Source organism: Silene latifolia, chromosome 9, assembly GCF_048544455.1.
Source record: "Silene latifolia isolate original U9 population chromosome 9, ASM4854445v1, whole genome shotgun sequence".
Lineage (NCBI taxonomy): Eukaryota > Viridiplantae > Streptophyta > Magnoliopsida > Caryophyllales > Caryophyllaceae > Silene > Silene latifolia.
In genome coordinates, this window is record NC_133534.1 from 16,885,779 (window position 1) to 16,901,113 (window position 15,335).

The window sequence follows — 15,335 nt, forward strand, 5'->3', positions numbered from 1 at the left end:
ATTTGGTGCAACAAATGAACTCCTTTACTTATATTTTTCGGAACTAATGAAATCGGAGTTTGAAATGAGCATGATGGGTGAGCTAGGATTTTTCCTTGGGCTCCAAATTAAGCAATCAAAGGATGGAATCATGATCCATCAACAAAAGTACATCAAAGAAATGCTTAAGAAATTTGGGATGACTAATGGTAAGCCTCATGATACACCTATGGTAGCCGGGTCCAAATTGGACAAAGATGAACTCGGTAAGAATGTTAGCGATAAGGTGTATAAAGGTATGATAGGCTCACTTCTCTACTTGACCGCAAGTCGTCCCGACATTCTCTTTAGTGTGTGTTTATGTGCTAGGTTCCAAGCAAATCCGAAAGAATCACATTTCAAAGCCGTTAAACGAATTCTTCGGTATTTGATTGGAACACAAAATCTTTACTTATGGTATCCCTTATATTGTCCCTTTGATCTCATAGGCTATTCGGATGCGGACTATGCGGGATGCACGGTGGATAGAAAGAGTACCTCCGGAATTGCAACGTTCTTGGGTCCTTGCTTGACTTCTTGGGCCTCAAAGAAACAAAACACGGTAGCTCTTTCTACGGCCGAAAGTGAGTACGTTAGTGCGGCGCATTGTTGTTCTCAACTCCTTTGGGTAAAACAACAACTCTTGGATTTTGGTATTATTTTTGACTCCATTCCTTTAATGTGTGATAATACGAGTGCAATAAATATTTCCAAAAATCCTATTCAACACTCTAAAACCAAACATATTGATATTCGTCACCATTTTATTCGAGATCATGTGGAAAAAGGACATATTAAACTTATCTTTTGCAAAACCGAAAATCAAATTGCCGATATTTTTACTAAGCCACTTGCAAGAGAACATTTTGAGAAATTTAGGCTAGAAATTGGGTTAATTAATAGCTCGTGATTTTTAGTGTGAGTTTTACAAATTTCCTTAATTGATTAAATTAAATTTGGATATATGTTATTAAGTGTTCTAAGTGCATTGACATCATGTTTAGACCAAAAATTGACACCGTATTTGTGAGTCGGTAATCACTCAACCTCATATCTAAATTTACGTTTATTATATGCTACCTTGCGTTTTTATTTCGAGTGATTAAATTTGTCTAGTTGGGCCAACCACCTCACTTACCACATTTAATGGGCCATTAACTACCTCAACCCACCTTCCACTCCTACCCGTCCAAACTTACTAACCCAAAATCCATCCATCTCTTCATCTCCCTAAACTTACCATATCACCTACCCTAACCCACCATGGTAAAAACATCCCTTAACACAATTATACCCATCAAACCCACACCACCTGTCACATCAAAACCACCGACAATAACAAATCAAACCATGCCTTCCCCTAAAGTCTCCCATGCCTTCCCTCCTCAAACTTCAAACACGACTCCATCACCTCAACCAAACCCAGACCTACCAAACCCTCAACCATCACCGAACCCCACTGATCCACCATCATCCGACGACATTCCCATCTCCACTATGGTAGGACGGCCCACACGAGGTGGTCGAAAGAAAAAATCTTCTGTTCCGAGCTCTTCCTCTGAACCTGTTACCGTGGTTGTTGAAGATATTGAAGAAGAAACCGAGTTTGATTTGAATGAGAATCCCACTAAGTCCGGCGAGTCTGGCCCGACTCCGGCAAAAAAGAACCTCAAAAGAAAAGAAAAAGCCTCTTCATCCCAATTACCCCCAATTTCAGAAAATATCGAGCAGAGTAATGTCGATAACCCCATTGTTGATACTCCAATTGAAAATCCTAGTGAACCTCCCCAGAAAAAATCGAAACCTTTGAAGAAAAAGCTTGTATACCTTTCTCCCTCTGATCCGGTCTCCCTAACCTCGAAATGGGACTTGGCCATTGTTTGGGATCACCTTGAGAGTATAGACCTCCCTACCTCCATTTACAAAAATTGTGAGAGGTTGATGAATATCAAAGCAATCCACTCTCCTCGGGTGTACAACCAAACCTGGTTTGAGCCGCCTGCATTTCATTCAGTCCGTGACATGGTCTTAGCTCAAGGTTGGGAAAAATTATTGGAAATGCGTGAACCGGTCTTCGTGAGCGAGGTAATTCAATTCTTTGCAACCGTTCGTGTTGATAAATCGGGTGAATTTCTTACGGCTAAGGTGAACGGTAAGCCTCTTAAGCTTTCTCAATCTGATTTCGCTTCTGCCCTTGGTATTCCCACCGGAGGTTATGACAAACTCCCCTCCGAAACTTGGGTTGCTTTACCTTATGCCTCACCTCTTAATGTTGCTCAAACCGTGTGTCCCAAAGCCGTCTCTCCTGGTCCAATTAGCAATACCCAAATACCACCTTCTCTTCGAATCATTTTCAATATGTTGTGTCGATCAATTTATCCCTCGGGTGATCGGGGAAAACTCACCATAGCCTCACAATATTTAATCTATCATATTGCAACTCACAAAAAGGTGAACCTAGTTGGGTTAATGTTTAAGCGTTTTCATCTTATTTCGACCAAACTTCGTAGACCTTCTTCTAGCATGATTCACTTACCCTATGGAATGTGGCTATCGGTTGTGCTCAAGGCACAAGGGGTTTTAGTGAATACTAGCTTGGGTTCGTTGGATATGTGTGATGTTATGAGTGATGGTCAAATGGGGAAGATGCTTATTAAAATTGAAAATGATGAATTAATTTCGGTGAAAATTAAGAAGGATCCGGAGGTTGGGTCATCAAGTCAAGTGAATACGGGTGGTATGCGGGAAGTGCTTAATGTCGTGGCTGAGTTGGGTGCGTGGCTTAAGGAAGATGCTCGTCAAAAGGACTTGGCAATCTCGGCCCTTGCTTCTACTATGGACCTCATCCGTGGTGAGGTGGATATCATTTCCACCCTTGTGTCGACAAAAGAAGTTGGTGATGATGCTCATGTGGATGATGATCCTTTGGGTAGTGGCTCGGATGGTGAACAAGCCTCCTCCCCTTAGCCTTTCCCCTCCCTCTCGGCCTATTAACCTTTTACCCGTACCCTTTCATTTTGTCCCACCGGTTGTGCCTCTCTAAAAAATTATTTTCCTTGCTTGTTATTTTGACATTTGGTGGTGTATTTTAAACTATCTTTAGCCATGTTGAACTTTGATTAACTTATGTTTAATCTTTGTTTATGTTGACCTTGTTACCTTGTTACAATTACATGTGTCTTTTTGTGTTTTCTTGTGAATTATCTGCACTCTAATGCTTTTGACATCCCTATCCGTTTGATGATGTCAAGAGGGGGAAAAGGTAAACTCATGCTTTGAATCTCTTTGCTTATTGATTAAACTAATGGCTTGTCTAACCTTCTTAGCTTGATTCTTGTTTTGGGGCAATGTAAAATTGTCATGGTAATTTGATTCTAACTTTTGCCTTAGGTAAGGTAATATTGTCCCTTCTCTATCATTTGATCTTGCTTGCTTAAAATCTTGAATTAAGGCGTTTACATTGCTTATACATTCGTTTGGGGCTTGTCATCATCAAAGGGGGAATTTGTTGGGTTCCTTATGTTGATGATAACATGCCCATTTGATTTGTGTCATCTTAGTTTACCTTTTCAGGATATATGATCATATCAAGCATGGATTAAGAAGTGTTGAAGTTGTTATTAATCCCTTTGTAATAAGTCATGTGTCATCTAATGTACAAGTGAGAAAGTAGAGTATATTAGAGTAATAGAAACAGTCCAGACGACTGTTGCTTTTACAAGTAAACAGCTGCTTGGATTGTTGCCACAACTCGTGAAACTTGAAGTCCCTTTTTATCTTTCAAAAGCCTTTCACGTGACTCATATTTTTCAAAGATAAAAATCAGATTTTTATTAAGGAGGTGGTCTTCAATAAAGAGTGGTTTGAATTATTATTTTCAAAATGTTTCCTCTTTATGCAAATTCAACCCTTTGGCTCTTTAAGAAAACAAAGAATGCTTTTTGCCATTCTAGTGTCAATTTGTCATCATGTGACTTGTCTTTTCTCTCTTTGTTTTCTGAATTTGCATGAGCTTTTAAGGATATCTTTCAAACCATCTTTCTCTATTCTTACCTTTGCAAAAGAAGCCTTTTTGGTGCAAGTTTTGGGTGGTTGCTATTGCCCTTCACATGTGAGGTCTTTGACCCTTCAAAACCCTAGCAACCCCTTCACTCACCTCCTCTATATAAACCGTGCCTCACCTTCATAAATCCTCAAGACTTTTCTGAAATAATTCTTTCATCTTTGCAAATTATTTTTAAAGCTTAAAATCGTGTTTATTTGCAAAATCCTTTAAAAGTCTTCAAGTGTCTTCAAGTTACTACAGTCGTGGCTACTGTTACTTTAGTATACTAAACTCTCTTGCTTAAGAATTGTTGATCTTGTAAAAGTTGTCCATCTCTATTCTTTGCTAAGAATATGTTAGTGGAAACTTGATCCTATAACATTCTAAGTGTGTTAGTAGAGTTTAGGACGGAGTAGTCTTCAACTCTTTGGCAACCGGAGTAGGTTGTGAGTTGTTGAGTTCTAGGACGGAGTAGTCCTTTAACTCTTGGCAATCGGAGTAGATTGCGAGTTAGCTTGTCATAAGAACGGAGTAGTTCTTGTACTAGCTTTACAACCGGAGTAGGTTGGTGTCTTTTATTACAAGGGTCTTTTAGTTGTCGGAGTAGATCACTAAAGGAAAGTAATAAAAAGGTAGATTGGACGTATGCACTTGAGTTTCTTGCCGAACCAATTCAAAAATCTCGTGTTCAAGTGTTTACTTTATTTCCGCTGCAATTTACTTTGTTTGTTTGTTTTGTTTCGCTTAACCTTAGAAGTAACAGTTCATCATACTGTCGTATTTGGTCTGCAGTCATATTCCACAAACTGAGACAAATAGATACAGTCAGAACGATTGTTGCTTTCATACTTCAGCAAACATTCATCGTGATACTTGTTCAAATCTTTCTATATTATTCAAAGTATCTTCTCATCTCTTTTGTTCTCTTAACTTACTTTAATTCAATAAAGTTGAAGTTAAAATTTTTAAAAGAGTACCTAATTCACCCCCTCCCCCTCTTAGGTACTTGAATCCATAAACTCAACAGTGTGTTATGAGCATGTCTGTATCATGCATTCATGCTAATACATGCTTTTCAGTTGTGGACTTGTTGTAGACTTCTATATCTATGGTTTTCTAGCTTTCTGTCTTGTGAAATAAGAAGATACTAATGACAACTTTGCAAATTACAACTATAGTTGTGATCTGCTCTATAGTCTATTATTACCAATCATATAAACATTATTGTAGAATGAGTCTGGTTCAGGAATGGCAATGGATCGGTGACGGATAGCCACCTGGAACCGGCTTACTCGTCACCCGTGTTTTAATTGGGTTTTCATCCATTTCTTCATATCAGGTGGATTAAGTTTTTGATCGGGTTCGGCTAAAATTTGAAGTTATAAATTTATAATGTACTAGTATGTAGGCCTTTGTGTTTGGTAATTATATCACATTATACAATTAACACTTGTTTTTATAAGAATTTTCAAGGATGGTGTTTGATTGAACTGGGGCTTGTACCTTGTAATTGGCGGGAGGCTTACCGGATTTGAGTAATATTGTCTTAAACTTAAAAGAGTAGAAAACATTGTTGTTGAGTGTCTCAGGCATGGGTGTCCATGTTACTTTTGTGAAACTGTCCTCCCTTATTCCGAACTTACATTATAGTAAGCATTAATATAGAAAGTTAAATGTTAATTCATATGGCGTATTTAATTATAAATGACGGAAAAAAGAAAGGTTGTGATTGTGTTAACAGTGGTGTAGTTGGTATTTTGAATATTTATTTGAAGAATTGTGAAAGTGTCAAATTGCTCCCTTAACTTTGTCCAATGGTAAAATTAGGACCCCTTAAGTTTCAATTGTAGCAATTAAATCCATAACTGTTAAAGTGAAATTAAACCCATTGTTTTATTTTTCATTAAATTCCACCAAAATTCATTCTATAATCCAATAAATCAAATACAAAATTCAATTTTTATAACCCTATAACTAGACCTGGCAAACAGGTCGTGTTGTGTTCGTGTCCGTGTCAACTTTAAACAGGTCATCGCTACCCCCAGCCCTTACCCGACCCAATTTCATAAACGGGTCATTTTTAACTCATTTAACACCGTTTAACCTAATAAACTAATAAACTAGTTTTAAACCCGTGCAAAATTGCACGGGTATGTATTTGGACCAGTATTAATGTTTTTGGATGTATATTTGTTTTTGCATTTCTATTGTACTTATCTATGTTGGTCTAAATCTACGATTTACATAATTTATGTTTAAATTTGTTACAAACACGTGTTCACATACACTGGTTTATAAGGAAATAACGTAATTTACTCTTGTAAATAAAAATTGCATACATAAAAAACTTTACATCCGGATAAAAGAAATATAATCTAATATAATCAACTTTAACATATGTATGTAATTCATTTGCGTTTTATGTTCGATCGCGTATATAAATGTTATTCCATCTTGAAATTATGTAATTTTATTATTATGTAATTTTGTTTTAAAAATTATGTACTCCGTAATTCAATTTCATTTACTCGCATTTGTAATTCATACTGTGTATATGTTATAAATTTTATTTACACGGAATGTATAAAACTATTTCATAATATTAATTCATAGAATTTTTTCATAATATTATTTCATAGAATTTGTTGTAAGACGGAATTTATCGCATGTTTGAAAAGACGGAAATCTGAAGAAATAAATACATTACACACTCACGGGTCCCACCATAACATGAATTTCCAAAAAAAAAAAAAAAAAAACTGCATTAATGACGTGGCGCGCTAAGGATTGAGTATTGTCTTTTGTATTAATATAGATAAGATAAGCCAAGTTATATATAGGGTACGGTTAAATTCACGGGATATATGTGTTAGGCCACGAGAATTGTGGACCATCACCCTCTTAGACCATGCCTAAACAATGTCACCAACTAGGTCGTGACATTGTTAGGTCATGCTAATGAGACCTTAAATTAGGATTAAGGAGACGATTTTAGTGACCTTGAAATTCTCATGCTCAATTTGTGACCTTTGGTTGAGTTGGTGACCTTGTTGGTGACCCAGTAGGTAGCATTCGAGAATGGATCCTCTCCATTTATTTCTCTCCATTTCCTCTCTTAAACTCATTTAATAATATTTTTTCCACCAAACATCATTATCCCTTTATTTTTACCCATAAATTTTGAGCCGTTCGATGATACACGAATACGATCTGCACCATCAAAGGGAAATGACCTCTCCATTTCTTTTGAGGAAATGGAGAGAAACTCTCCTCGTAGCATTCTACCATTGGCTGGAAGAAAAAAAAAGGACAACCATCAAAACAAAGGGAATGTGACCTTTGGTTGAGTATGGTGACTCGGTAGGTGTCACTCTCTCATTGCCTGGAAAGTGGAAAATGATTGGGCTGCTGACCTAGGTCGTGACCTTCTGCTTAGAGGGGTAAAAGTGGGTCAAGATAATTAAGGTGTGATTAAGAGGAAAAATATTGATCATGACCCGGCTAACTCGACCTTCTGCTTGAGGATGATTTTAGTAGCTATGTTGTGGGCCCCAACAAATAATCTTGCAGCACGCTTAAAAGGATACTCTTGGTATATCTACGTAGTATAAAAGCCAGGTTTTTTCTTGACTTCTCATTGGCTGATGGAATTGAAAACACTTTTTTTTAGGTATGAACCTCCATGATCATTGTAACTATTTAATTGCTCTCTCTCCTATATTTCATTTTGCTTTGCGTTTCTTTTTTTCTCTTTTTCAAGAGTGCACAACTGAGTTCATCGTACTTTGAGGAAAAAAATTCGAAAATTCGAAAAAATATAAGTCACTTAAATACAAATATACTCCCTCCTATTCTAGATAAATCTCTCTATTCATGGGAAGCACTAGAATTAAGGTGAGAGATTAAAATAAGGTAAAGTATTGTAGTGAGATTTGGTAATTGGAGAAAGAGAAGGTATTGGGGGGTATTATTGTGAGTGAGGTGATTAAAATAAGTATTGTTGTAGGGTAAGTTGATTAAAATAATTATTTACTTGGATTATTGATTGAACTCGGGTATATCATGACATTTTCTTTTGCTTTGTAAGACGTCAAAAACGAAAATGCAAATGTTTATCTGGACTGTTTTACACATTCTGAGTATATACTCACTCAACTCAACTCCACTTTGCAAATATTTCTTTTTCGTCTATTCAACTCCACTTTACATATTTCCTTATTTAGCTAAGAAAATGATCATTCTATTCCTTATTTAAAATCTATATTTACGAAAATGTCATCAATACCTCACACTAATCCACCATAAAACTCCACCTTTATATTTTTTTTAATATTTTTAACGAAAATTATTTTCGCAGTACACATTTTACTCATTTCAGTACATTTTGTACCAAATTTTCCATTTTCTACCCTTGACTAAAAAACATAAAGCCTAATTTTCTCTAATTCTCTCTATTGTTACATCCTTAATTTTCTTTAACCTCTTCCAAATTATTCATTTGTGAATGATTATTCAAATATAAACATGTATTTGATTCACTAATTCATTACTGATAACTAAATTGACTATTTCTTATAATTTTGCATCTTTTTTTAATAATTAGGGTTTATGTATCTCTGTATTCTTCACCAAATCAAATCCTTTATCATCAACATTATCATCATCATCATCATCAATAGCTTCCTCAACACCTTCATCCATCGAAACGAGACGATTATCAGTCTTATTTGTTTGCTTAGGAATTAGGAAAGTTATGTATAAGTCTTGTTGCAGGAGGAATTTTCGAAAGATCTGCTTCGTTAATCAAGTACTTTGTATGAAGATAGGGTTTCTAGCATCTTTAATTGTTGATTTTAGCATCTCTAACAAAAAATCATTAGTTTAACTGCAAAACTAGTAACGATGTAGTACATAGATAGTGTGCTTTGGTAGTTAAACAAGTGATTTTTTATACATCGTTAATGATTGATTTTGGCGTAATTTTGTGCACTACATAGAAATCAACGTAATATATTTATACAGATATTAGGTAAACTTATCATCGTAGTACATACTAATTTACGTAAAATAATTGTAAAACTCGAATTGGGAGGGCGATCCTCCCGGTGAACTGACCGTACCCCAAACCGTAGTATATTAATAAAGTTGTGCAATACAGTTATTTAAATAATTGTCAACGTAATATGTGTTTATTAGAGGAGAATGAGTATCTGAAATTAGAGAGAATAGATCAGAGAGAAATAAGAGAGAGAAAATGGGAGGATAAATGAGAGAAGTATAATTGTCAATAGTATACTGCGATGAGTAAAATGTGTATTGCGGAAATCATCACCCATTTTTAATATGAGCGTACACTTCGTTTTCTCCTACGTACATTTTATCGATTCCGAGCTCAAAATAATTTTGACATAAGAAACCTGAATGCATTTAAATGTCCTTGTGATCAATATGACCAACAAATCTAAACTTTATAAGTCAAATTAGAAAGATTACCATGGGACGCAAGGAGTATAACTTTGACTACAAGTAATTGTTGGTTCTTGGAGGCAATAGGATGATCGAAACCTCCAATTGACAATTATTCGAAAACCGGAATAATATAGAAGGGTTTTTTGTCAAACACAACCTTTAAAATTTTTTTTTTTCAAACACCACCTTTAAAAAAAAAGTTTGTAAAACACAACCTTTAATAAATTTTTTGTTGTCAAACACGACTTTTTGGCTGAAGGACTTAGCATTTTGCAATGAGGTAACTTTCAATCGATGTTTGGGATAGCAAACGATGTCGGTTTGAGGTGTTCTTGGACTCATTGGAAAGGTGGAAATACAAGCTTTCCATGGGTTATTAACACGATGGTCAAAAGTGGCCTTATGTGGGGTCTATTGTTGTGTAAAGTAAGGCTGGTCGGAGAGATTAACGAGTGGTCGGGGATTTTTAGTATGTCTTTTAAAGAGGTTATGATACTTTGTTTGGTCTGAAAATTGGTAAGTAGGTAGCGGGGAGTGTAAGGTAGGCCGTAGTTGTGTTGTTTTTTGTGGTTGTTGGTTACAAGTGGTGGTTCGAGGGGAGTTAATTTGAAGGTAAAAAACATTCAAAAGAATGTCAAAGTAGGATTTTTTTTTGTGGGTCAATTCACTCACCCCAAACCAGCACTTACAGAAAATATTAAAAATATATTAAAATTAGTAAAAATATTCCAATAATCACGTTAATAAATTATTTATTTTAAAATATTAATAATGATGTAAACAAGAATTTGTGATAATTATTTGATGTCAATGAATTTAAATATAAAATGATTTAATGATATACGGAGTATTTACGTTCAAAATAAAAATTGGGTTGGATTTCATTTTTTTGTCAAAGTTAAAGGGCTAATCGCCGCTCTTGCAGAAAATAAATGGTTCCGATCTTAATTTTATCTTTTAAAATATTTATTAGGGTTTTCTGTGTACCAAAAACATTGATATTTTTATTTTTTTTAGGGTTCTCTTCAATTGGAAAATTAGATAGGTTTCCTGCTTATTTTGTAGGCTTTTCATTGAATTTTTTATCTTTAATATTCGAAATGGGGAAGAGGCGACGTACTATGTTTGATTATGCCGAAACATATTGGCCTGCCCCCACTGATGCTTACTGGCGCCACGCCGAGGAGATTGCTCAGGAAATTGTTGTTTCTTATAAACACCACCTCGTATAATTCTGGTTCCTCTTGTTACGAGTATTTGATTTGATTATCACATAGTCTCCTATAAAGCGGTTTTGCAATAATATCAAGAGATCTTAATAAATATATCGATGCCAATTTACATTAACTGGCATCGATAATGTTGTGTAAAAGAGAGATAAGAATTCTTTTTACATAAACTCTTGTGTAACGAGGCTTTGTTTGAGTATGGCAGGACAGCCCTCCGGTAGAGCGTGTACGCATAGTGAAATTAGGGGTCGAAGGTGGTTATGGAGTAGAATACTATATGACTATTGAAGTCACAGGAGAGAATGGTATTAACACTTCCTATGCTGTTAAAGTCTATCGCCTTCCTTCTGGTTTGCCCTACCAAGTTGCATCCTTTGACAAAATTGTTGGCTCAGGTTTTTTTCAAATCCCGCTTTTAAATTGCCAACGCTGCTAAAGTCTATCGTATTTTAAATTGTCTGCCGTCTGTGTAGATGATATGAGTTTTCTAAAAAAGCCTTTGATATTAATTTACTGCTTGAAGAGAGAAAAACAACGAGTTGCGTTTCTGCTGATGAGAAGGCAAGTACTACAAAAAGTGGAAAGAAGAGAGCTTCTGATAGCACTATGCCTGACGATAATGAAAGTAGTACTGAATCGGTTTCAGGGTAAGTTTGACGGACTTATATTTTTTGCAAAAACAGATGTAACAGTGATTTACCCTGCGGCGTACTGAGTACTGACCATTTTGTTAATCTGTCAGAGTGGTGGGCAGGGTTCGTACTCGTGGCTTCTACATTTTAGTGTATGTGATCATTTAAATTTCATTACCTCGGAAATAAATTAACCAATTATGCTTTGTTATTTGGACGGCTTCTAATATTGAATATCTCAATGAAATCAGGGAGCAAATCAGGAGCGAAAAACCAAACTTGAGTTACGCCAAGGTTAGTAATGCAAACCTGCAAGTTGTCCCAGCCAATTTTTTTGGTAGTATTCCCTAATTTTGCGCATTTGCTCAGGCAAGAAAGACGGCTTCATCCACATGGAGAAAACTTTCAGAAGATGTAAGTACTTTATGATGTACCTGCACTAGTAACACTGATATTTACATACAGTTGTAAACTTTTCCTTTTAGGATGAACTTCCGGGCAATGTTTCTCATTTTTCTGAGCGGAAATAGTTGTGAGCCATAGTAATCCTTGTGTGGGTGAAATATCTGCTATCTTCTGAGTTTTTGTGCAATGCTTTTAGGAGAAGATGACGTTCATGGGTAAAGCAGCTAAAAGGCTGAAGAAAAAGTAGCCTTTGATGCATATATCCACAATTCGACTGGCAAATGTCTTACCTTGCATCATCAGTTTAGGCCTATCTCTTGTTGTAATGTAGTCTATAAGTGCATATCTAAGCTACTATGCAATAGACTGGCAAATGTCTTACCTTGCATCATTAGTCCTAACCAGGGTGGCTTCATTAAAGGTAGGAGCATTGTAGAGAACATTTTGATTTGCCAAGATGTGATTAGACTTTATAATAGGAAAGCTGTTAGTGATTTTGATCACATTACATTTAAGTGTATACGGGTTTCTTATGTCAAATTGGTTTGAGCTCGGAATCGATATAATGTGAGTAGGGGAGTACGGAGTGTACGCTCATATAATCGGAATTGTCGAGTTTATGGTTAAAGTGGATAAGGGACACTACTTAAAAGTGTGGTCGTAGTATATTATATCCCCTATCGGGATTATATACTCGGGGTTAAAGTATTTCACATACTTAACGAAAATTGAGAATCACAAATTTGACAATTATCAAATTTGGTACGTCCCCGATCGGTGTTCATATCCCCGACAGGGGTTGCAGGTTCTCTGTTTTATTCGTATGTTTCTAAACTTTGGCAGTTATCATGATTCAGTTATCATTGCTAATGATTGGTTGGATTTCAACCAACATACCTATCCAGAATATGTGTGTATTTTACGTACACATATATATAAAGAAGTGCAAAAAACTTTGACAGTTTGTTTTTTTGCATATTTTACGTTTGACATTAAAACAAAGCAAATAAAAAAGACTCTCATTGTTCATTTGTTCTTTGTTCTTGCCTTAAGACAAAGGAATCGTCTTATCCTACAGAGATTTCGTGATACCCAAAGGCTATAGGGTCGAAATACTCTAAGGAAAGTGTGTTCAACACGATTCGATTGGGTGTAATAAACCGTCTTACATTGTTTTCATTTCTGTTTTAGTGCCTTTGTTGGTATTATTTATATACTAGTAATCTTTGTAATACAAAAACTACAACATTCTTAGAGTATTTTCTGCTTTTGGAAATGGATTCAATCAAGGACATGACTACCAAGTTTGGAAAGTTGGAGAAATTTGAGGGTGTCGATTTCCGTCGTTGGCAAAAGAAGATGCACTTCCTTCTCACCGCTTTGAAGGTTGTGTATGTGTTGAGTACTCCTATGCCGGAAATTGTGGGGGATGAAACTCTTGCGGAAATTCAACGAAAGAGAAGCAAGTGGGAGAATGATGACTACATTTGTCGTGGTCACATCTTGAATGGTATGTCCGACTCTCTTTTTGACATTTATCAAAATGTTGAGTCCGCTAAAGATTTATGGGATCAACTTGAGTCTAAATATATGGATGAGGATGCTTCTAGTAAGAAGTTCCTTGTTGGAAATTTCATGAATTATAAAATGGTTCATTCTAGACCGGTAATGGAACAATATAATGAATTGCTCCGGATTTTGGGACAATTTGCACAACATAAAATGGAGATGAATGAATCTATCTCGGTGTCTAGTATCATAGACAAGTTGCCTCCTTCATGGAAGGATTTTAAACATATGCTTAAACATAAAAAGGAAGAGTTGACTCTTGTTCAACTCGGTAGCCATTTGCGCATAGAGGAATCTCTAAGGGTGCAAGATAGTGGCAAGGGTAAAGGTAAAGATGTTATGGGATCCTCTTCCGGCAATATGATGGAAAAGGGAGAGGGTCCCAAGAACAAATTTAAGGGGAAGAAACGCCCCTTTGTCAACACCAATGACGAGTCTAACAAGACACCGAAAGGTGCTTGTTGGATTTGTGGAAAGACCGGGCATTTGAAAGCAAATTGCAAGATTGGAAAGCACAAAAAGAAAAAGGGTGCAAGTACTAGCCAAGGAGGACAAGAGTCTAATGACCAAGGTCCACCCACTAATCAAGGTCAGATTTTAGACATTGGTTTTAATTCGGTTGTGAATTATGTACCATTAATTTCTGAGGCATTTTATGTGCAGGATGATGTAGTGGCATGGTGGATAGACTCGGGTGCAACCAATCATGTTTGCAAGGATCAACATTGGTTCAAGGACTATGAACTAGTGAAGGATGGATCCGTTCTATTTATGGGCAACGAGTCTACCGCTCCTATTGTAGGTCGTGGCATGGTGGTGTTGGAATTTAGTTCCGGAAATATTGTAAAATTAAATAATGTATTACATGTACCCGGAATTAGAAAAAACCTTGTATCCGGTAGTTGTTTAAGTAAACTTGGTTATAAACAAGTATATGAATCTAATAAGTATGTTTTATCTAAACATGGTGTATTTATTGGATTTGGTTATTATTGTAATGGAATGTTTATGTTGAATGTTGTTCCAAATGAAAGTTCCATATTTATTACTTCCTCTATGAATGATACTTCATATCTTTGGCATGTGAGACTAGGACATGTACATTATAAAAATTGGAAACTATGTCTAAAGATGGTTTAATTCCATCATTTAACATGAAAATTAATAAGTGTAATACTTGTATGTTGACAAAAATCACAAGGCAATCATTTGGTAATGTGTCTAGGATCTCACATGTGCTTGAACTTATACATAGTGATTATGTGATTTTCGCAATTATCCGTCTTTAGGTGGTAAAAAATATGTAGTGACTTTTATTGATGATTTTAGTCGGTTTTGTTACATATATTTACTTCACTCTAAAGATGAGGCAATTGATAAGTTTAAGGTCTTTAAAAATGAAGTGGAATTGCAACAATCGGTTTTGATTAAAAGGTTGCGTTCCGATAGAGGTGGTGAATATTATGACCCATTGTATTTTGAGTCAAGTGGTATCATTCATGAAGTAACTCCTCCCTATACACCACAATTAAATGGTGTAGTGGAAAGGAAAAATAGAGTCCTAAAAGAAATGGTTAATTCCATGTTATCTTACTCGGGTTTGAGTGACGGATTTTGGGGTGAAGCCATGTTGACGGCTTGCTATTTATTAAATAGGATTCCTAACAAAAGGAATAAAGACACTCCATATGAACTTTGGTACAAAAAGAAACCAAGCTTGAATTATCTTCGAGTTTGGGTTGTCGGGCTGTTGTAAGACTACCCGATCCCAAGATTAAAACCTTGGGGGAAAGGGGCATCGATTGCATATTCATTGGATATGTTGTGCATTCAAAGGCTTATAGGTTCTATGTAATTGAACCTAATGATTCTGTTTCGGTTCACACCGTAATTGAGTCAAGGGATGCGATATTTGATGAGAGTCATTTCTCATCAATGCCGAATCCAAGGGATCTAGTACCTAGTTCT

The 15,335-nt window shown here is 35.9% G+C and overlaps 1 protein-coding gene across 1 annotated transcript; it reads left to right on the forward strand.

The window, feature by feature from the left end:
* Positions 1-10,589: 10,589 nt before the first annotated feature.
* LOC141602470 (uncharacterized) lies at positions 10,590-12,559 on the forward strand. Its single transcript, XM_074422741.1, has 7 exons — positions 10,590-10,758; positions 10,967-11,156; positions 11,285-11,408; positions 11,504-11,545; positions 11,645-11,687; positions 11,763-11,807; positions 11,995-12,559. The coding sequence occupies exons 1-7, from the start codon at positions 10,633-10,635 to the stop codon at positions 12,043-12,045; spliced, it is 621 nt and encodes a 206-aa protein (XP_074278842.1). The 5' UTR covers positions 10,590-10,632; the 3' UTR covers positions 12,046-12,559.
* The last annotated feature ends 2,776 nt before the right edge of the window (positions 12,560-15,335 follow it).